Below are 20,475 nucleotides of genomic sequence, written 5' to 3'. Positions count from 1 at the left end.
ATGTTCGTTTCCTTCTCCTCCTCCTCCTCCTCCTACGGCGGCCTACGCCACCAACCGTTCATCTCATCCGCAGCCGATCCTCCTCCGGAGCACTTCCATGAAGCTCTCGACGGCCGCCTCCTCCCCTTCTCCTCCACCTTCTTCGCCGCCCAGTACTCCAACCTCCACCGGAGCAGCTGCTCCCTGTCGCTTCCCCTCCGCCACCACTACTACTACCACGGTACGACGTCAGGCGATCTCCACGACCAGCCTCCTCCTCTTCCTCCGTACTCGTCCTCGCCGTCCTCCTCCTCCTGCGACTGCCTCGACTTCCACGCTGCCCCGGTGCGGCTGGTGCTCAGCACCGGCGACCTCCAGGTGACTGAAATTCCCATATTTCCTGCTAAAAAAACTCATTTTGGATAGTTTCTAACGATCAAGCTCCGACCTTGCCTCTTGTTCCATGAATTGTGATTGCAGGGTACGCAATATGGTTCGCTGGAAGGATCAGCCCACCCTCCGGGAAGAGTCGGGCGATACAATGCCGAGGAGAGGAAAGAAAGGATCGAGCGATATAGGAGCAAACGCAATCAGAGGAACTTCCAAAAGAAGATCACCGTGCGTATTCCGAAGATCCGCCTAGATCGATCCGTCTCTCGCTTTAGATTTTACTCAATTTTAACGGATCGACTTGGCATGCCTTCCAGTACGCGTGCAGGAAGACACTCGCCGACAGCAGGCCGCGGGTGCGGGGCCGCTTCGCGAAGAACGGCGATGAGAAGGAGATGGCAGATATGGCGGCGGTCAACGGCTACGTGGGCTCGGGGGTAAACCAGAGCCACGCATTTGGCAGCAGCGGTGGCAGTGGCGACTGGTGGAGCCCGGAGGCGATGATGGCGGCGGAGGACGAGGACGAGCTCTACTGCGACGGCGGCTTCCTCAGTAGCTTCGCCGACCACGACGCCTTCGCTATGAACAGTCTGTCCTAATTAAAGAGAGAGGAATCGAGTGCTGGAAGCAGCAGTAGTCGAACTGTAGAAGTAGATTCTTTCGTAAATACAAGAACTCTCCGTGAGCTTGTCGGTTTCTGCGGTTTGACTTTTGACAAAATCTAGTGACGATTTGGTGCTAATTTAGGTAATGTTTAATGATTGCAAAAGTGATTCGGATTTATCATACCAAAATCTTAAATATTTTGACAACATTCCACGTGTCGTGAGACTGATTCTCCGGGCAACAAGTAAAGCGCTTCACTTATTATTATTATTTATCATTATTTATCAAAAGACAACTTTTCTTTTAAAAAAATATATCCAAATAGCATCTTAATATATTTCTCATTCAAAAATATTCTTATTTAATATTTTTTATAGCAATTATACTACGACAAAGTCTTCCAATTTAGTCAAAATTACTACGTATCGTACACTCAAGTTTGATCAAAATCATTTCAATTTTAGTAAAATTATTTTAAAATTATTATGACAGTTATATCATAGCTATACTCTTTACTTAATATAGTATTTCGAAAAATGATGAATCAATTTTGAATCATTATGCTAGCTTGACTTTAATAATATTGATGATTCCTTTACGACAAAGATTACTATCGAAAGAAGAATTTGACTACTTTGGTGATCAAAGTCTCTTTATGACTTGGTTGGTGATGTGTTGGACTTGTATTTTATAACTATAAACTTGATGTATAGCTATAAATGTTGTGTATATTTAATTTATGCTCTCATAGCAATTGATTCTTGTCCTCATCACGATGAGGCAATGGAGTGATATGAAATTAGTCAACCTAGTTAACAAATCATGACTCCTAAGATTTCCACCAAAACACTTGAGGCTTAGTGCATCGAAAGGAGAGAGTAGCCCTCGGGACATAGCTGAGTTGGTTACGACGGAGCAGACTTGCAGAAGAAGACAAAAATTTGAATCTCGGCGAAGTCGAGCAATACCCTCATCCATCGTGATCAACTGCAGTTTCTTAATTTATCTCCTCATAAATGATTGTAGGGTCGATCGTATGGAGCCGCTGAGGTGACAGATTCCACCTTATTGCAGAAGAAAGGAGAAAGTAATATTGAGGGAATGAGAAAAGAGAGTAAAATTAAATGCATTGAAGGTGCTTGATTAAAGAAATGAAATAAGCTAATCAAGGTGTGATGCTTGGATATATATATATATGTGTATATTTTTAAAAAAGTATTAATAATGAATATATAATTAAAAAATGTCATAGTGTACTAGTATATATATTTTTTCCTTTTTTTTATGCCATCTAATTATCTATTAATTTAAAAATAATTTATGAAAAAACTATGCAATGAACTGCACTCTACCACTTAATCAATATCAATGCAAGAATCACCATTTTTATTTAATCAAATCAACTACTTTATAAAATTATCCAAAAATTGGTTCTTATTGCATACGAAAAGCAACACAAAACAAAAGGTGTCAGCTTAGAAGCTATCATTAGAAATGAAGATTAGATTAGAATTTCATAAACTGTAGAGAATGTTAACTTTAAGTAAAGGCTACATGCCCTGTAGAGTTATTCCTTGTCGGCCTTTAATCAAGGGATATAGGTCTATTATATATTATAGTGTGCATGAACTTTTCTCTTCTTCTTCTAAAGAAAAAACAAAAGAAAAGAAAAACACTTAGCATATGGAGTCTTTCTTTGCGACATGGTTGGCATATCAAGTGCATGATTTGCTTATTCTTAGGACGGCTAAACGAGCCAAATCAATCTAAATTTAAAATGAATTAAATCATTAAAATAATTATTCAAACTTCACTTAATTTTTTTTATGAACTTTAATTTGATCCAAATTTGATATTATCAAATTCTTAATTAAAATTTATTAATTATTTGAAATTTTCATATTTTAAAACTCATTTGATTCGTTATTAAATTTGATAATAAAAATATATTTATTTATTTTAAAAAATATTTATTTTATATAAATAAATAATTCAAGAACAACTTACCATCTTGTTATTCTTGAATATTAATAAAAAATACACATATATATTCAAACTTATTCATTTAATTTAATACATTATTCCAATTTATTTAATTAATTAATTTTATCAATATTAAATAAATATAAATAAATTCTTTTTAAATCGATCACCCAACCTACTCACAATCATTTAATTAGTTTATAACCTACGTATTCTAATTTCACACCGACAAGTCTTTAATGCAACAAGTTGGCACCTTTACTTATTTTAACTTTGCATCATGATCGAATTCAAGTTCTTTGATTAACAATTCGAATGATCTAAATCTTACATCATCAACTCACAAAAATAGATTAACAAATCATGAAACATGCAAGGAAGCTACTCGACAAGGGCGAGGAGGAATGAGGAATGAGGCTTGCAAATAGCACATTCAACTAGCAATGCAATTCTTTTCCTTCTTGTGAACCATTTCAAGAAGAAAAACATGATTTACCCAATGCATATCCACCTTAAATCCGAATGAGAAACCGAGTTTTCCGTCACAAGCAGGGAGATACAGCAATCGGGAAAACTTACGACAAATGTGAACTCCATCTTTAGGCAATACTACTTGTCTAGGTACATCCACACGCAGATGAAACTTAGTAGATAGTAACTACACCTACCTGAAACAATGGATTTTTATATCCGCGTAAACTAGGAACTAAGTTGAGATCACTGTCCCTCTCCTGATTCTTTCTTTGAGGCTTCCTTGATCTCATCAGCTCCATCCTCCTGTCCAACAAAGGCCTTGTTAGGAGAATATCGCCAACATAACTGGTAATGCAGTTAATAAAATTTGTCAGGCTAACCGTAATGTCAGAGGTCCACAGTGTCAAGTTGTCTCGTATAAGTTGCATGATCAAGGTACTGTCCTTGTACGATTCTTCGCCCAACGTATCCAGTTCGGAGATGGCCTCATCAAATGCCTGAAAATGACACCAGCAGAAAAGGTTGTGTAAGATCGCATATATGGCTGAGCCAATGAACCCACTTGAATGGAATGTTTCAAAAGCCCATAGAATTAGGTGAACCCTATTTAGAAATCATAATAATTGGACACAATCGTTCCTAAGCTGATTTTTCGAAATGTGCCCACCAAGAAGACAAGTATATACAATCAACTCAAATAGGAGGCTCTCATGGACTCTTTGATTAGAGCTTATTGCTTACCAACTTTAATCGCAAAAAGAAGACTTTAAGGAAGTACAAAAAAAATCATGTAGTCTCAAAAATTAGCATTCGTTCATGTTCAATGAAACCCAAATATTAGTATTCTCAACAAGAACTTGCAAGACAAATGATCAAGGAAAATGAATGCATATAGCGCACTGAATGTTCCTTGTCCAAATATTTGAAGGTAAATTCTTGACTATATAGTTTTCACATGACAATGTTAAGCAACCAAACTAAATAAAGCTAGATCAAGTATAATGACCTATATAAATGTGAAACAGAAAAAAAAAAATCGGGTTTTAAAATATGGCTTTTTTAAGATGTTGAGTATATCTAAAAGATAGTATACTTTTTGAGGAGATAGGTTGTGATCCAAAACCATATCCATTTCATTATTTGAATATTTGAATTTGGAACAATGACAAACTAAACAAACACTACCCTTCCATTATCTCAAGCAACTAGTCATCATAACCTCGGACAGAGACCAGTTTCTGGCAGAATACAAGACACAACATTTGCAACAAGAGGCTAAAAGTGAGATGCATGTTGAGGCTCCACAAAAAACTTTTGGCGGAGAGTTTTGGTGATAAGTCAGTGGAGATTGAGACCAATTATGAAGCTAAAGAATCAGCAAACAAGTAGTCAGAAGCAGGAGCCGAAAGTTTCTCAAAGGCTCGAACTAGAAGTATTAAACTTCTCAGAAAATTGAAACTAGTGTTATACAATTATGTACTTCTATTTTAACTGTATAAAACTTAGAAGTAATAAGGTGATTATCAAATATTGATGAGATGAAATTTGCTCATAATATTAATTCTCTCTAAATTATTATTATATAATACAATTATCTATAATAGATGTTAATTTTACACATTAATAATCTGAAACATTTGAATAATTGCATTCGAATATTCTATAATAAAATGGTATAATTAGTGAATGATATATTTAAAATAATAAATTCATATTGCTAAGTTATGTATTAATTATACATTAAATATATGATATTATTTGAACTCTATTAAATCTGTGTTATGATATTATATATAATTGTGTCATTAGTTTACATAAGCAATATTTACAAACAATAGTCTGATATTAGCTTTTTAACTTCTTTTTTAGTATTTTAGTGATTATTCATAGATGATAGAATATAATAATTATAATATCATAGTTATTATCATCATATGTTAATGGGATGGAATTATATAATATTCATTAATTTTAATAAATAGATATTATAAAATAAAGCTATCGCACACTAATAAAAGTTATTGAAAGTATACTAATATTGCTTATGAATAACAATATTTATTAAATTAGCAAGCAAATTATTTAATATCATCTTTATAAAATGAGTTTTGAATTAATTAAAAAAACAGTACTTTCAATAATAGTAATTATGTACAATTTAATACAACATTGAAGCTAATAATTATTTTTTTAAAAGTAAATATTTACCTTTTCTCATCTTTTTAATCTTTAACATGAAATTATTTGTTCATCCTCCAAATCCAATCTGACAAATCCCATGGATCCCACAAATCCAACCAATCAAGTAAAGTTTGATACTGTAATTTATCCAAACATGTCAGAAATAGATATAGAAGTAGGAATTTGTCAAATGAACCACACTCCTTCATATACGTCAAGAGTCCATTGATGAAAAGGGGCTGGGGAAAGCTTGAACCAAATTCCTATAGTGATGGATATAAGCATATAGCCAAGAGAAACCAGAATAGAAGAGCTTGCACCACCCATGAGTAAATATTCACTGGACCAAATCCATAAGTAAATATAGATTTATTGGACCAAACCTAATACTGGTAATGGTTCCCCAGACCAGGGATATCCACATGGTACAGAGCTCTTCCACAACTAAGATAAATAATTAAAAGAATAGGTTAACTATGACATATGCTGGATAATTAAAGGAACAGGGAATATTGACTTTGCATATACTTCTTCAACAAATATGAATGTTATGATGAAACAATGAACACAATACTAATTTGAATAGAATATCACACTGGCCATTAGTTGCAAGCCAATCTTGTTTTGTAACACGTGTCTCAAAAGAATCACTCAATGTTAACTTCAATCTAATAAACAGATTTAATAACAGATACAATATTATGATTGTAAGATATCAACCCAATGACAAAGCAGAGAAACAAGCAAAGAGATGAAGGGGAGAGGAAATAGACAAACCTGCTTGGCGAGGCTGCAAGCACGATCTGGCGAATTAAGAATCTCATAGTAGAACACAGAGAAGTTAAGCGCCAGCCCAAGCCTTATAGGATGAGTTGGAGCAAGATCAGCTAAAGCAATATCCTGTTAATAAGTTTCTAATTGTCAAATTGTCGAAGAAAATGTACAAGACAATTAAATAATGTCATCTCGAGCCCACTAGTAGCCTGGTTTTGAAGGATCTGGTTTAAGCTAAAAATATGTGGATCAATTTTTGTAGCATTTATCAAGTAATGCGCCTGATGGTTTAGGCACAATATCAATATAGATATATTTTTTCAAGAGAGAATGATGTCAATAATTATTATTATTATGTCCATTAAATAGGTATCACACCATAAGAAAAAGGCATCTTAAAAATCTGAAGCTATGTCAAGGCACAGCCTGAGCCAGGTTATTGTTTGATCTTTCATGTGCAGCCCGGACAATTGCTTCCTTGACAAAATTCCTGATCCAGGTTGATAAAAAAAATCTATCCATTTACTAAAGACCACCCTTAATTTTATGAATGTGGGGTAGGCAAAACAACATCAACAAGCCATATTAATCCGAAGTCCCAATTATATAACGATCATGCTCAGATTTATGTGTGTAGGGTAGCATACACAACATCATCAACAACGAGCAGCATTAGTCCCAACTACTTGGTGTTGACTAATATGGATTTTATTCTCCATTAAGCTCTAAGAAGGCTATATAACTGATAAAATCTATATCTCTTTTAATTATATCAATAAAAGAAAGGCTATCCCTGACAAAATATAGATCTTTTATATCACTTTTAATTATGCCAGTCACATTTTTTGGTCTCCTGCTACCCAAACACCTTCAGCTCCAAACAATTAACGTGTCAAAGTATAAAAACTATTCTTCATCTTTAAACATCGACATACAAAAGCAACCCTCTCATATCATGTATTGGAGCTACACATAATTTCTCCTGAATAGTAATTTGTTTTTTTACTTTTTTTTTTTGATAACTCACCCATCCATCTTAGCATTCCCATCATTGTTATACTAATTTATGTTTCCTAATTTCCTAACACTCCAAGTCATAAGTTGTCAGATCATACTATTATAAATTTTTCTTACTCTAGGAATACACAATGATCAAAGCCCCACTCCACTTCAACCACACTCTCTTTCTAATGGTATCACCTTCAATATCTAATTCATATTGAATACTATATTTATCCACCTAAAACAATTCTGAGACTTCTTTTCTTGTTTAGATTAGCTTTGATGTGTTCAATTTAGTTCTAATTAATTCCAAGCATATAATTTCTGTAGTTTTACTCAATTCAAGCTTTGAATTTATTCTATTTACAGGTTTATCAGTTAGCAAAAAAGTGATACCCCTAATGAAGCATCACAATCTATTTATTGGGAAAAAAAAATAAATGTAAAAAAACTAATTTAAATACCAATCTCCCACCCAAAAGAAAATTATTCTTGTCTTGAAAAAAAAAAGAGTGATAAACTATATAATTTGTAATCCCGAACTTCAATATGATCAAAATTTGTTTTTTCTTACTTTCTCACCTTGATCTTTTACCAATTATGCCCACTAAAAAGTTGATGTTTTCTATCATTTCATGTTGTAATCTTGAAAGAAAGAAATGTGGACCAATGTGTAAAATACATAACTATGTTGCAAATACCTGTGCAGATTTGTAAGCTAACAGAGTGCTCTCAGCAGCTTCCTTCCTCTCGGCACCAGTCTTGAACTCCGCAAGGTACCTAGGCATCACAGTACAAAAGTATAGTTGTAAAAAATAAAGGAGAAAACGTTATGCCACATGCATGTTGTACAAATCTATCCTTTTCTATCCCAAAATATCTTGGACTGACCTGTGGTAATCACCCTTCATCTTGAGGTAAAACACTTTGGATTCAGCAGTACTGGCAGAGGGGACCAGGTGGGAATCAAGCAGCTTCAGGATGCCATCGCAGATCTTGCCGAGCTCAGCCTCCACCTTACTGCGGTACTCCTTGATCAGTGTCACATGATTCTCGTTACCACGGCCCTCCTCTTTCTGCTCAATTGAAGAGATGATGCGCCAGGACGCACGTCTAGCCCCAATCACGTTCTTATAGGCTACTGAGAGGAGGTTGCGCTCCTCCACAGTAAGCTCCTCCGTGTTGATTGTCTTCACCACGATTTCCATGTATTCCACCATCTCCTCGTACCGCTCTGCCTGCTCTGCCAGTTTCGCCAAGTACACATTGTCCTCGCGCGAGGATTCAACAGGAGACATTTTGCTAGATCTGGATCACAGAAATCTTCCTCTATCGAATTTCGGACACCAGATCGGCATTAAAATCCCAACTTACACAACAAATACACGATCAAGATTCAAAAGCAACAAAGAATATGGATTTTTGTAGAAAAAATAGCGTTTTAGGCACGATCAGAGGATGGCAAAACCAGACGCCACAAGATACTATTGCAGAGAAATAAATATTCAACAACCTAACCCTAAAAACACAAGCTAGACACCGAACCAAATATTCCGCAGAAATGGCCAACAAAATCCTTCCTTTTCCGTAAAAGATGAAACTTTTCGAACCGACAACCAGCAACATGATCTTACAAGAGCAAACCGATTCGAAGACAACCTAACCCTAAAAACGCAAGCTAGAAGCCGAACCCACTATTCGGCAGGAATGGACAACAAAATTCTTCCTTCCCCGTAAAAGATGAACTTTTCGATCGACGACCAACATGATCTTAGAAGAGCAAACCGATTCGAAGTCAACCTAACCCTAAAAACACAAGCTAGACGCCGAACCAAACATTCGGCAGGAATGGACAACAAAATTCTTCCGTTTCCGTAAATGATGAAACTTTTCGAATCGACAACCAACAGCATGATCTTACAGGAACAATCAACAGCGCGGGATGAAGAGAAACGAGAGCGGAGGAGAGGCGTACCCTTCGACGCAAAGGAAGCGAGACGCCCTAGCGTTTCTTTTTCCCAATCCCTTGCCTTCCCCTTTCCCTGCCCTTTTTGATCGTGCTTTCTATTTCTTTATTTTGGAGGGGGGAGAGAGAGAGAGAGAGAGAGAGAGAGAGAGAGAGAGAGCCGTGATGGGAGAAAATAGAGCAGCACCTTTTCTACCCAATCTCTCACCGGAATCGCCATAAGCGACGAGATTGGGAGGGCTCAGACGTGGCGATATGGGACCTACTGTCGGTTCTGGTGTAAAGAGGGATAGACTTAAGCGAGTTGGAATAGTTTTACCGTAGGTGGGACTCCCGTCGAAAATTACCAGACACGTGGTCGGTGCAGGATTCGCGGCATCGGCAATCACGAGCGATCACGTCTCCTTGATTGGCTGAACCGCGTGAAACACGGTCCAACTCTTCCCCTGACCAGGAGACAGCTAGACAGGCAAACATGTCACATTATAAACAGATCATATTATTCAAATTAAACTAATAAAAATTATTATATCAAATAATATATTTTAAAGAATAATTTTATGTTAGATTTACTCGTACTTGATAAAAAAAATAGTCTTCTTTTTTTAATTCTAAAGATTAATTAGGTTAGGTATGCTCATAATATTAAAAAAGGCATTTTAAAATATATTTTTTTAAATCTAAAAATTCTCTTATTATAATATTATTATAACATTTATATATTTTTTCATAAAAAGATAGAATCTGCCACTCTAGCGGTCCTATACGGTCGGTTACACGATCATCTGTAAGAAGGTAAATCGAGAAACTACAGTTGGTCACGACGGAGGAGGATATTGCTTAGTTTCATCGAGATTTGAACTCCCTTTTCTGCAACTCTGCTCCGTCATAACCAACTTAGCAATGTCCGAGAGCTTGTAGCGGAGTCGTAAGCAACTTAACGGTTATACCTTACGATCATTTATGAGGAATTGTAGCGGAGTATACTTACCACTACACGTTGTAACGGTTGCACTATAGCTACTATAGAATTTATAAAAATAAACGGATTCAATTGGATTTAAAAAATCTATCCATATAACACTTTTATATATACATTTTTTTACCAACTTAAATAAAATTATTTAAATTTAATCAAAATTATTTTAATTCAAAATGATCTTAATATATATTATTGATTGTGATCCTATTTTATATATAAATTTTTACTTGAGTTTAATTGATTTCTTTTCTACCTACCAACTACAACTACAATATATAATTGAAATAAAAATAATTTTAGTATGAAAAATATGATGGAACATCCTTTTTACTTTTCTTTTAATTTTTACCTAAATTACTTCAACTTAATCAAAATTGTTATAACAACCGTTATAGATAATAATGAGTGAACCGTCAATTCTGTAAAAATGAATAAATAATTACTATTAGACCATCAGATAAATCGACACCAATTCAGATGCCGAGTGAATTGGTTGTAATTTATTATAGTAATTTTGACGTTAATTGCTATAATAACATTAGAATAAAAATAGTTTAGAGATGAAAAATATAATATGACGTTCTTTTCATTTTTTTAATGGAGCATACTTTAATTATAATGAAAATAAAGGCTCTTTTTGAGTTTTGGTAAAAGATCTAATTCAATATTTTGCTCATTTAATTTCCATGTCAAAGGACAAAATAGTATTCAATTGAACTAAAAATAATAAAAGGGCCCTCAACGTATACTCTCATCGATTTCAGATTTTATTGCCCACAAAATGCAATGGAATGAAATCAAATAAAATGGAATATAAAAGAAAATATCGATTCTATTTTCTTTATTAGTCGTACAAAAATCATATGACAAAAAACTAGTGAAATGAATCACTTTATACTTAAACTATTTTGACCAATTTGATTATTTTCCAATCAACTTAATCTTAAGAAACCAAAAATATTTTCCTAAATGGATATTAAATATAAAAAAATAGTTTCTAAATTTTAATAACAATTGGGATCCAATATTAAAAATAATTTAATTTATTTAGAATTTATCAAAAAATAGAAATAAATTATTTTGTTGCACAAAGAATGAGCCTAATTTGAAGTATAAGTTCTTTGAGTTTGGTAGAAATGATTTATGTTATTAGGTCACAAATGAGCCTCCCATGAACATAACAAGGAACCAATGGTTGATGTAGAGCAAAGTAAGAATGATCCTGTCCTAGACCTAGCCCATGTATGACCCAAGCACGGCCAACCCAAACACGGGCCATCGGCACCTATAGCAACTCCTCTTCGAACTCTAGGTCAATAAGAGAACCAATCTCCATGGAGAAGTATCCATGGATCTCTCAAAGGCCACATTCATGGAGAAAGTCATTCATGTGTGTGTGTGTGTGTGTGATTATTTGTCAAGACAAGAAAGAAAGAAAAAAACCCTTCCAAATCTGAAAATGAAGAAGAAAAGATAGGAAAAGAAAGTGAGTTAATGAAAACTTCTTGAAAAGAGTAAGAATTAAAGACCCTTATTAGGTTAAGTCTGTCACCTACTTCAACTGCCCTTGCATCACTTGATGACCCTCCACCGCATCTCAGGCTGTCAAATGCCCCAATTCACCATCCTCCAAATTGAATCTATTGCATAGCTTAAAATTTGAAAACATGTAAACAAACTCACTAACAAAATAGGTGAAGAAGAAAGGTAATGTTCAACCACATTCTTCAAGTTAACACTTGCCTTTTTCCTTCTTCCTAAACTTTCCAAAGTTTCTATCTACCCATTCATATATATTGTGCTTATCCAGCTGTGGTCAATGATCAGCATCCCCAAATGATTCTTTTAATAATCTCAATGATCAGTATCCATTATTACGAAATCTTTATTGTATTATGATTTGGTAGTACTGCTCATAAATGATCTTTGTAGATTAAGAACTGTGACAATGATCTTATCAACTGACCTAGAGAGGATGCTGTTCCCTCGATAGCAATTCAAGGAAGCCACAAATTATAAAGGTAGTGATTTGTTCAGAAGTGTGATGATAGAAACAGATCATTCTTGCAAAGAAAGAGTTGAAGAGAACATATGAGATTCCCACGACAAGATAAGCAATACATTCATGGAGAAGGAATATGTTTGACTCTAAATTAAATTGCAATCAGCACAATAGAAAAGTTGGTCTTTTTTCAGTAGAAAAGGCATCGGAACAAGAACAATAAGTAGTGGAACAAATACAACACTAACCTTCCTGTCGAGTGAATCCTACTAGAAAACCACAGCCGAAGCTTTCCCATCGAGTTGATTCCAGCAGCAGAAGGCCAATTTGGGTCAAACAATTAGCTTTCTCACGTTGCGGGAGCGGAGCGGAGCTCACACGAACCCCACTTCGGTGAACTGTGGAGGCCTGGCCTTCAGCGGTCGCCCCCTCGGTCGCTTCCCAAGGCCGGCCTGCTCGGAGTCCCCATCTTGCTTCGGGGGGCGTCCGCGCGGGCGCGGGATCTTGGGCGGGGCCAGGGGGTCGACGCTCTTGGGCGGGCGGCCACGGCGCTTGGGGGCGGCATCGGCGGGGGCGGGGTGCCGGGGCTTGGGCGGTCGGCCGCGGCGCTTGGGGGGAGGAGCTTCAGGATCGGGGAGGAGGTAGACGTCATGGCCGACGAGGACCAGCTCGCCGGCGGAGGCCATGGTAGCGAGGTAAGCGGCGAGCAGTGAGGCGTGGGACGGCGGGAGGCGGTCGGAGTAAGTGGACTCGATGTGATCCGAGATCGAGGACTTGCTGGCGCCGCTCTGGCTGCCGGCGGCGGAGATCGCCGCCAAAATCATCTGAAAGCGAGAAGCAGGGGATCAAAAAATGGATTTTGAGGGCGAGAGAGGGCGGAGGAGTAGCAGTACCTGACGGTAGGGAGGGAGGGGCTGGGTCCGCGGGTCGTCTTCGGGTGTCGCCATGGGAGGAGACTGGAGAGCGACTTGCGCTGCTACAGGTCAAGGTCCGGTAATGGAGGGATTTGGGAGATTTGGGAATGAACACAAGCAGTAGAATTGGGAAAGTGAGAGGAAGAAGAGTCCACACTTTTTAATTTATTCAATTGCATTACCACACACAATATAATATATATATATATTATTTTCTAGTGAAAAAAATAATGGATGAATATATTAAATGTTAATTTTTTTACATTAAAGATTTTTTTAACCATGCATTCAATTTTTACCATCTCATTAATTTTAATGATAATTAATTCGATTTCATAAAAAAATTTCATCAACAACAAAGTCAATTCGAAAAGCATAGGTGGCTTTTGATATGCCGATCCAATATCATGAGTCATTTGAACACCACAAACATAAAATATTTAATGTAAAAATCGAACCCTCATTGCATCGTTTGTAGTAAAAAAAAAGTAGAATTCGTCATTCCAACGATTCCATATTATCAGTCTCATGATTATATATGAGGGAGTAAATCTAGAATGTATAGTTGATACATTAAAGCTTCTTAAACTATTGAAGTCGATAAGACAGAATGGTGTCAATCTCAATTATGTAATGGGATCTTTATTAGAAAGAGATTCGAAGGATTTTGAAGACAAAAAAGAATTGGATCTTGATGCCATTCGAGATTAAAAGGCAAATCATGGAAAGGCAACTTGACATGCTAAAGAGGGATCAAATTAGAGGTACAGAAGAATATAATCTAATTAAATGATATAAAAATATTAATATTTAAATATGAGTTCAAAAAATATATAAGATATTCAAATTTGATTTAAAATTAAAAAATATAAATAATTTCGGCTCAAACTCAATTTAAAATGAAATTTAAATTCAAATTTAGTTTAAATTATTTGAATCACTCGACTATGGTTCAAATTCAGTTCGAATTATTTGAATTTTAATTTGAACATATTCAAATCAAAACTATCTATAATAAAATTAATAATAAATAGAGTTCAATTCGAATTCTAATCGGATTTGAACAGCTCAAATTCAATAATTTTTATTAGTATATAATATAAATTAAATCTCAATTGACTGTTGGATCGAGGAGAGTGGAGCAAGTGGGCTTTGCCCATGTAAGGCTCTATGGCCTACTAGAGATAAAGAATGCTACAATGTAAAAAAGGTTTGGATAATTTAATGACAAGTAAGATATAATTTTTTTTTATTTGATCAATTTAGGTGTCATGAATCATTCAGAACATAATTTAAGCTAATTTAAAGAATATTCATTTTTAATGGAATTTAAAATCCTCTTAATTGTTCTTTTAAGTACTTTACCACTATACCACACCATATCCATGGAGGCAAAATAATATCTTTCTTGGTTGGCTTTGCATTAATGTGGGAGCCCTTATGCAAGCTTATTGTTGAGAACATATTCTACCATGTGTAAACAATTCTAAATCCTTGGACATCGAGTATTCATCCACCTTTGATGTCCATTAAGGACTACTTAGAAATCAATTGAAGAGCATATCATAGTTGATCCTAGTTAGAAACTCAAACATACAAGGTTAAATTTAAGAGTGAGTGTTTAGGGTTGACATTCTTGAAGTCGTAAAGTTCCATCTTTTTTTATGTACATAGAACTAAAACACTTCCCTCTAGCTCCAACCATGGATGTTGATGAATTTGACTAAAAATGGGAAGAAACCATGCACAAATACTCCTAATCTTTGATAATTCACCATGATCCAAGTATTTACAATAAGGAGATAGTCATCATAGACATGGATTGATTGTGAGAAGATATCCAACTGATATCATTCAACATGCAGATGTATAGCAAGAAATCTCAGATCATTTCGCTTTTGCTATTCAGCGGGAAACCTTGAGCTGTTCTTCCATGGAAGAAGAGAAGGTTTCATAAGGCACAGGTGAACCTGCCCTCTTACAGTAGATACTGATATATGCACAGTTAATCTACAGAAGATACCTATCGTCGGAGTTTCATCGGTAAAACAAGGAAGCAGCTGGTGCCCCGGCAGCCGGGAAGGCCGCCGCCCGCTTCACGAAGCGGCCCTTCATCCTCGGCCGCTTCTCCGCGTTCAGCTTCCGCACCTCGTAGCGGATCTTCTTGGAGAACAGCCTCGTCCGCCGCTTCTCCCGGTACCTCGACACCCGCGCCTCCCTCCCCTCGTCTACCGTCGCCGCCGCCACTCCCAACGGATAGTACATCACTTCCGCGCTTCCTCCGTCTCCCGCCGTCACCTAACGTGAAACAGATCGAGTTTGAGAAAGATGAGATTTTTGAGACCGTACGGAGGCTCGGTCAGTTTCTTACGTGGAGTTCCGGCCATAGTAATCTCTTGGGGTCGAGCTCCGCCGGTCGACCGCCGTCCATCCACGGCGAGCATCCGTTAGAAGACCAGGCCTCGACCACGGCCTCGTAGTCCAGTCTCAGCTTGATCCTCGCATTTTCCAACGCCATCTCCTCCTCCACTTCCGCAACCATCGCTGCCGAACCGAGCTCGGCGTCGACTCTGTAATCACAGGCCGCGTCGCCGCCGTCTAACTCCATCTCCTCCTTCACCTTCCGCTTCCCTTCCTCATCCTCTCCCAGCAATCCCAGCTCGGCCATGGAGAAGCAGTCATCGCCGAGACCCCGACCGAGCAAAGTCTCCATGTCGGAAGCGAACTCCGCGAGGTCCATCTCCGACTGGTGAAGCCCCGCGAAGGCGTCGGAGTAGGACCCAGGCAAGCACTGTTCGGCTGCTGCCTCAGGCGCCGGCTTCACCTCCTCGCCGGAAGCGTTGGCATCGTCTGCGAATAGGGGATGCAAGCAGAGCTCGGCGATAACAGGGTCCAGGATGGGCACGCAGTAGAGGAGCTGTTGCTGTTGCTGCTCGTCCAACTCCTCCTCATCCGCCACGGCCATCGCCTCGAGGTCCGGCACAAGGGGCTCGGCCTTGGTGATCCCCAGCGGCTTGCCACGCGGCGTCCGGGGCTTGCGGGTGAAGCCATGGAGCCACGCAGGGGGAGAAGAAGGGCGCTCGAGGGAGGAGGCTGTGTTGAGGCGGACGCGTTGGTGGCGGCGTGCGAGGGGATTAGCGGAGTGGACGGAGACGTCGCAGGCCTGGCAGAGGAAGGCCTCATCGGCCTCGCAGAACCACCGGGCGCGGCGGCGCAAGCACCCGTCGCATGCCCGCGCTGTTTTGGCACCCACGGCGGCGCTATGCCTCATCGCCGGCGACATGCTCTCGGAGCTCCACAAAATGCTACCTTTGCCCTCATAATTAGCTTAATATGATGATGGCCAGGGAGGGCAGCGGGCCCGGCGGATGCGCTTTTGAGGATGGCGTCGACGTCGATCGGGAGCCAGCGGCGGGAGGTATCTGGAAGGGGATTGGCTGAGAGGGTAAAGGCGATCCGGCTGTGAGGAATGGGATTGGGCGGCCGGTCAATTGCGCGGATTGCGGTGGTGGCCCGCCGAGATTGGGGCGGAAGGGGATCGTGGCGAACGTCGCCGTCGAGGTGGGGCATGAACAGGCGGCGATTCCACAATGGAATTCGCGTATGACTTTGTTATGTTGTGTTTATCGCTTGAGAATTATATAATATTTTATGTAATAGTCATTCAATAATAATATTAAGAAATTATATAATATTTTTAATTAAAAATATATTTGAGCTTCTGCTGATAAATTAACCGATAGCTATTTTAAAATATTATTATTGGCAATTTTCTCAGTACTTAACTTTTTAATATTATTTAGTAGTTAAACATCTTTGATTTCTACAACCATTAAAAACTTTTGGCCAAAGGTATTTGACTGTAATCAATCAATTTAGTCCATTGACAACACTTCCAATCGATCGATGGCTTGGGCAGTAATACATTTGTTGAAAATGGTTGAACTAAGATTATTTTTTTGAGAAGCCGATGTAAATTCTAATATAATGCACGATTTAAATAATTAATTTTGTTTTGTAGTATTGAGTCAATAAATTAAATTCTAATTATATTTGATGAATGATTGTATGTATCTAACCATATTTTGATGCTAATTTTTTTATTAAAACTTGATTATATATTATTTTCCATACTTAATATAAGACATTAGAGGTGTATTTAATAATTTTTTATATATGTCATGACTAAATCCTAGGTTGATATTCAAAATGATACTAATTTAATCGACAGAATACTTACTAGTCAATCAAAAGCTAATTCTTTTTCATCATATATATTCAACTCATAAGAAGAGAAAAACCGAGGAGCCTCTAGCACCTCAAGATAACTCTAACATTTGAATTAACCTCCAACCGGCCTCGTAGATTTAAAATCTCATCCCCCTCTAGCTAAATGGTAGAAATCAAACCCTATAGATATATGTTAACCCCTCATCCAAACACATCGAAATGCTACTAATAAATGAGAAGAATGTCACCAAGAGAGCTTTGAATTCAATATAATGACAAAAATTGACTTTTACTTCTCGATGATCTTTTGGTACTCGCATAATCATACACGGGAACAAGAGATGTTTTCAACCATTATTAAGTGGCTTAGCTAGGTTAACCCAACTCTTGCTCAATTTGGGCATTAAAACTAACCATATTCACATTAGGTTAACTTAGCAATTAACTAGTAGATTGTCGTATCCAACTTAGATTCAACCTTTTAAATCGTCAAGTGTAATCTATTAAGAATTACGACTTAAAATACGACAATTAATTATATTATACGTCATAAAAGTGTTGGGGTCTTATCCAAACAAAGCCAATCACAATGAAACTCGTTTCTTCACAATGAACCAGACAAACTAAATCCACGCATATATATATATACAAAATTGAGATCATATATATGTTATGAATGGCATGCGTGTGTCTATCTATATTTATATTATATAAAAATATAAAAAATATATTTTTAAATTTAAGAAACTTAGAAATGCATAGTAATTAATGACTTGTTTTAATTGGGGACACTCAAACTCTCAAAGTGTTTGTGGTAGGCTAGAAGAAAACAGTTTGGAACGTGACACTTGTATGATCCATGCACAAACACGTAGCTACTCAATTAACCCTGCATGCGTCCGTGCATGCATGGTGCAGTTAATTAACCCTAATCAAACTTGATGAATCTCAAAGTCAACAATTTTAAGTCTCGATAAAGTTGACTTTAGAATCTTTTACTGAATTTAATTTGTCGAGTCGGGGGCTAGCATGAGGTAGATCATTTGTGCATAGATATCGAGTGATAATAAGCAAAAAATATTGTTATGCATAAGTGCTTATGTGGGATTCTCTCTCTTTAACCAAGATGATATTATCATGTGTCATGTGTGCATAAATACTTATGGAATTATTAGACAATTATATCTATTTTTTTCATAATATAAGGAGTGCTATTTTCTAATTCTAATGATTAAAATAATAATACAACACTAATATAATATTATGCTACCTTAGTAAACAAGTTGCACGCACATATTCAATTATTTAAAGAAATTTACTTTTAAAATGTTAAAATCATATCTTTAAACTAAATTATATATACAACTTGCACTTGTTGCTAGCTGCTTGACAAATTTAAAGTATGCAATAATTAATTGAAAATTCTTTTGCATTTATGTGTGTGTGTTTGTGCAAATCCTCCATTGATGGAACCCTAATTTTGGAGTCAACCACACTTGCCTAAAAACTCCACTGAAAGATAGGGCTTGATGTTGTTCTTACTTGACATTTTGGATGCTCATTGAGAGGGATTTAATTGGCCTTGTTTTTTATTTTATTATTTTTTTGAAGAAAAACATAAATGTCCTTATCGATATATATTCCACAAGGTTCTAATTAATTCCTCTTTTTGTTTTTTCTTTAGGTATAACTCATGATTATTTATGTTCCCATGGCTAGTCGCTAGTTTTGCATCAGCATCATAAGATTCGAAATGTTTCGTGTGATAACAAATGCTTAAACAATAAATGGAACATAAGAGCATCCCCATCGACATTAACGTGTGAATATTATAATATTCAAATTGTATTATATTCAATATGAATGAGTGTTATAATTATAATACTTACACATACGTTAAGGTTCAATTCTTTGAATATAATTAATGAAACTAATGTTTAGATGACAAGCAAGAGGTAGGAGATGTTATCACTGGCAACACGACTATATATGGCAGCGGCAACATAGGCACATGCCCAAGAGAGAGAGAGAGAGCTAGTTTGTATCTTCTTTTCTTCTGCAAAAGGTGAAATTCGTCATCCCAGTGGCCTCACACAGTCAGTCTCATAACCATTTATAATGAAGTAAATCAAAAAATTATAATTGATCATGACGGAGATGGATGGCTAGGCCGTATCTTAATCATGCATGTGTGACTAAATCAAACACATAGGGTATAACTAAGTGAGAGGTCCTATCGTACATATCAATTTTAAAAATATATAATATTATTATATTAAAATAATATTTTGGGTAAAAATTAAGATGCCATCTCACTTCCCAATTTTAATCTGATGAACATCTCATTTTGTCAAATGGATGTTTCATCTAATATGAACTGTCTGAATTATCGTTATCCTTACTATTTTGTAATAGCTATATGAATGTATAGATATATGTTGTAGAAGTTATATGCTAGATTCTACACGTTAGATCATAATTAAATTATATTCATTTGAAATGTAATGAGTATCATAGCGTCTCCATCGTTTATTTTACTCGTTGAACTGTTATTTTAATCATGTTATCGCTCTCATAAAAAGTAAATTAAAATGATAGAAAATCATAATTGTAGAATCTAACAATTAGCTTCTATAAGAAATAACATGGTAACTTGTACATGGTTGATCGTGATTAAAAAATATTTATTTAAAATATAGTGAGTATTATGAACTTTTCATCGTTTGTTTTGTTTATTGAAATATTATTTTAATCAAATTATCACTAAAGTAAAATCAAAATGATAAAAAATCATTGTTGTAGAAGTTAGCAACTAACTCCTATAGTTATAGAAGCCGATTGTTAACTTCTACACGACTAAATGATCAATAATGTAAGGGCATTTCGATTAATTCAAGTTAAATGGAACGTCCATTTGATTTTAATTAGACATGGGACATCTGATAAAAATATAAATGATGGATGCCCTTTTAATTTTTGCCCTAATATTTGT

At 36.6% G+C, this 20,475-nt stretch overlaps 4 protein-coding genes across 4 annotated transcripts; 1 reads left to right on the top strand and 3 right to left on the bottom strand.

Annotated features, from left to right (window-relative positions):
• LOC141820443 (uncharacterized) lies at positions 1 to 968 on the top strand. Its single transcript, XM_074707757.1, has 3 exons — positions 1 to 357; positions 460 to 597; positions 687 to 968. Exons 1-3 carry the CDS (start codon positions 1 to 3, stop codon positions 966 to 968), a joined length of 777 nt encoding a protein of 258 aa, XP_074563858.1.
• Positions 969 to 3,363: 2,395 nt separating this feature from the next.
• LOC141820442 (14-3-3-like protein GF14-C) lies at positions 3,364 to 9,501 on the bottom strand. The gene is made up of 6 exons (XM_074707755.1): positions 9,365 to 9,501; positions 8,281 to 8,718; positions 8,091 to 8,169; positions 6,391 to 6,513; positions 3,813 to 3,929; positions 3,364 to 3,735 (listed from the first exon to the last, which is right to left on the bottom strand). Exons 2-6 carry the CDS (start codon positions 8,685 to 8,687, stop codon positions 3,676 to 3,678), a joined length of 786 nt encoding a protein of 261 aa, XP_074563856.1. The 5' UTR covers positions 8,688 to 8,718; positions 9,365 to 9,501; the 3' UTR covers positions 3,364 to 3,675.
• Positions 9,502 to 12,415: 2,914 nt separating this feature from the next.
• LOC141820460 (HMG-Y-related protein A-like) lies at positions 12,416 to 13,369 on the bottom strand. The gene is made up of 2 exons (XM_074707785.1): positions 13,233 to 13,369; positions 12,416 to 13,163 (listed from the first exon to the last, which is right to left on the bottom strand). The coding sequence occupies exons 1-2, from the start codon at positions 13,284 to 13,286 to the stop codon at positions 12,714 to 12,716; spliced, it is 504 nt and encodes a 167-aa protein (XP_074563886.1). The 5' UTR covers positions 13,287 to 13,369; the 3' UTR covers positions 12,416 to 12,713.
• Positions 13,370 to 14,996: 1,627 nt separating this feature from the next.
• Positions 14,997 to 16,569, bottom strand: LOC141820325 (zinc finger protein CONSTANS-LIKE 16-like). The gene is made up of 2 exons (XM_074707609.1): positions 15,625 to 16,569; positions 14,997 to 15,551 (listed from the first exon to the last, which is right to left on the bottom strand). Exons 1-2 carry the CDS (start codon positions 16,534 to 16,536, stop codon positions 15,291 to 15,293), a joined length of 1,173 nt encoding a protein of 390 aa, XP_074563710.1. The 5' UTR covers positions 16,537 to 16,569; the 3' UTR covers positions 14,997 to 15,290.
• Between the last annotated feature and the right edge of the window lie 3,906 nt (positions 16,570 to 20,475).

This window comes from Curcuma longa, unplaced genomic scaffold (genome assembly GCF_044706935.1).
Source record: "Curcuma longa cultivar G26 ecotype Majalengka, Jawa Barat unplaced genomic scaffold, ITB_CL_G26_1.1 utg3290_np1212_1714210_RagTag, whole genome shotgun sequence".
In the NCBI taxonomy this organism is placed as follows: domain Eukaryota; kingdom Viridiplantae; phylum Streptophyta; class Magnoliopsida; order Zingiberales; family Zingiberaceae; genus Curcuma; species Curcuma longa.
This window is presented reverse-complemented; position numbering and strand designations above follow the sequence as displayed.

Bases quoted from the DNA above. Each gene is read 5' to 3' on its own strand.
- LOC141820442 (XM_074707755.1), bottom strand. From the start codon at position 8,687: ATGTCTCCTGTTGAATCCTCGCGCGAGGACAATGTGTACTTGGCGAAA. The intron at 6,514-8,090 runs GTATTTGCAACA...ACTTATTAACAG, and splicing joins TAGCTTACAAATCTGCACAG to GATATTGCTTTAGCTGATCT. The intron at 3,736-3,812 runs GTTAGCCTGACA...TTTGTTGGACAG, and splicing joins TGTGGACCTCTGACATTACG to GAGGATGGAGCTGATGAGAT.
- LOC141820325 (XM_074707609.1), bottom strand. From the start codon at position 16,536: ATGTCGCCGGCGATGAGGCATAGCGCCGCCGTGGGTGCCAAAACAGCG. The intron at 15,552-15,624 runs GTAAGAAACTGA...GTTTCACGTTAG, and splicing joins TACTATGGCCGGAACTCCAC to GTGACGGCGGGAGACGGAGG.
- LOC141820460 (XM_074707785.1), bottom strand. From the start codon at position 13,286: ATGGCGACACCCGAAGACGACCCGCGGACCCAGCCCCTCCCTCCCTAC. The intron at 13,164-13,232 runs GTACTGCTACTC...TCTCGCTTTCAG, and splicing joins CCCTCCCTCCCTACCGTCAG to ATGATTTTGGCGGCGATCTC.
- LOC141820443 (XM_074707757.1), top strand. From the start codon at position 1: ATGTTCGTTTCCTTCTCCTCCTCCTCCTCCTCCTACGGCGGCCTACGC. The intron at 358-459 runs GTGACTGAAATT...TTGTGATTGCAG, and splicing joins TCAGCACCGGCGACCTCCAG to GGTACGCAATATGGTTCGCT. The intron at 598-686 runs GTGCGTATTCCG...CATGCCTTCCAG, and splicing joins ACTTCCAAAAGAAGATCACC to TACGCGTGCAGGAAGACACT.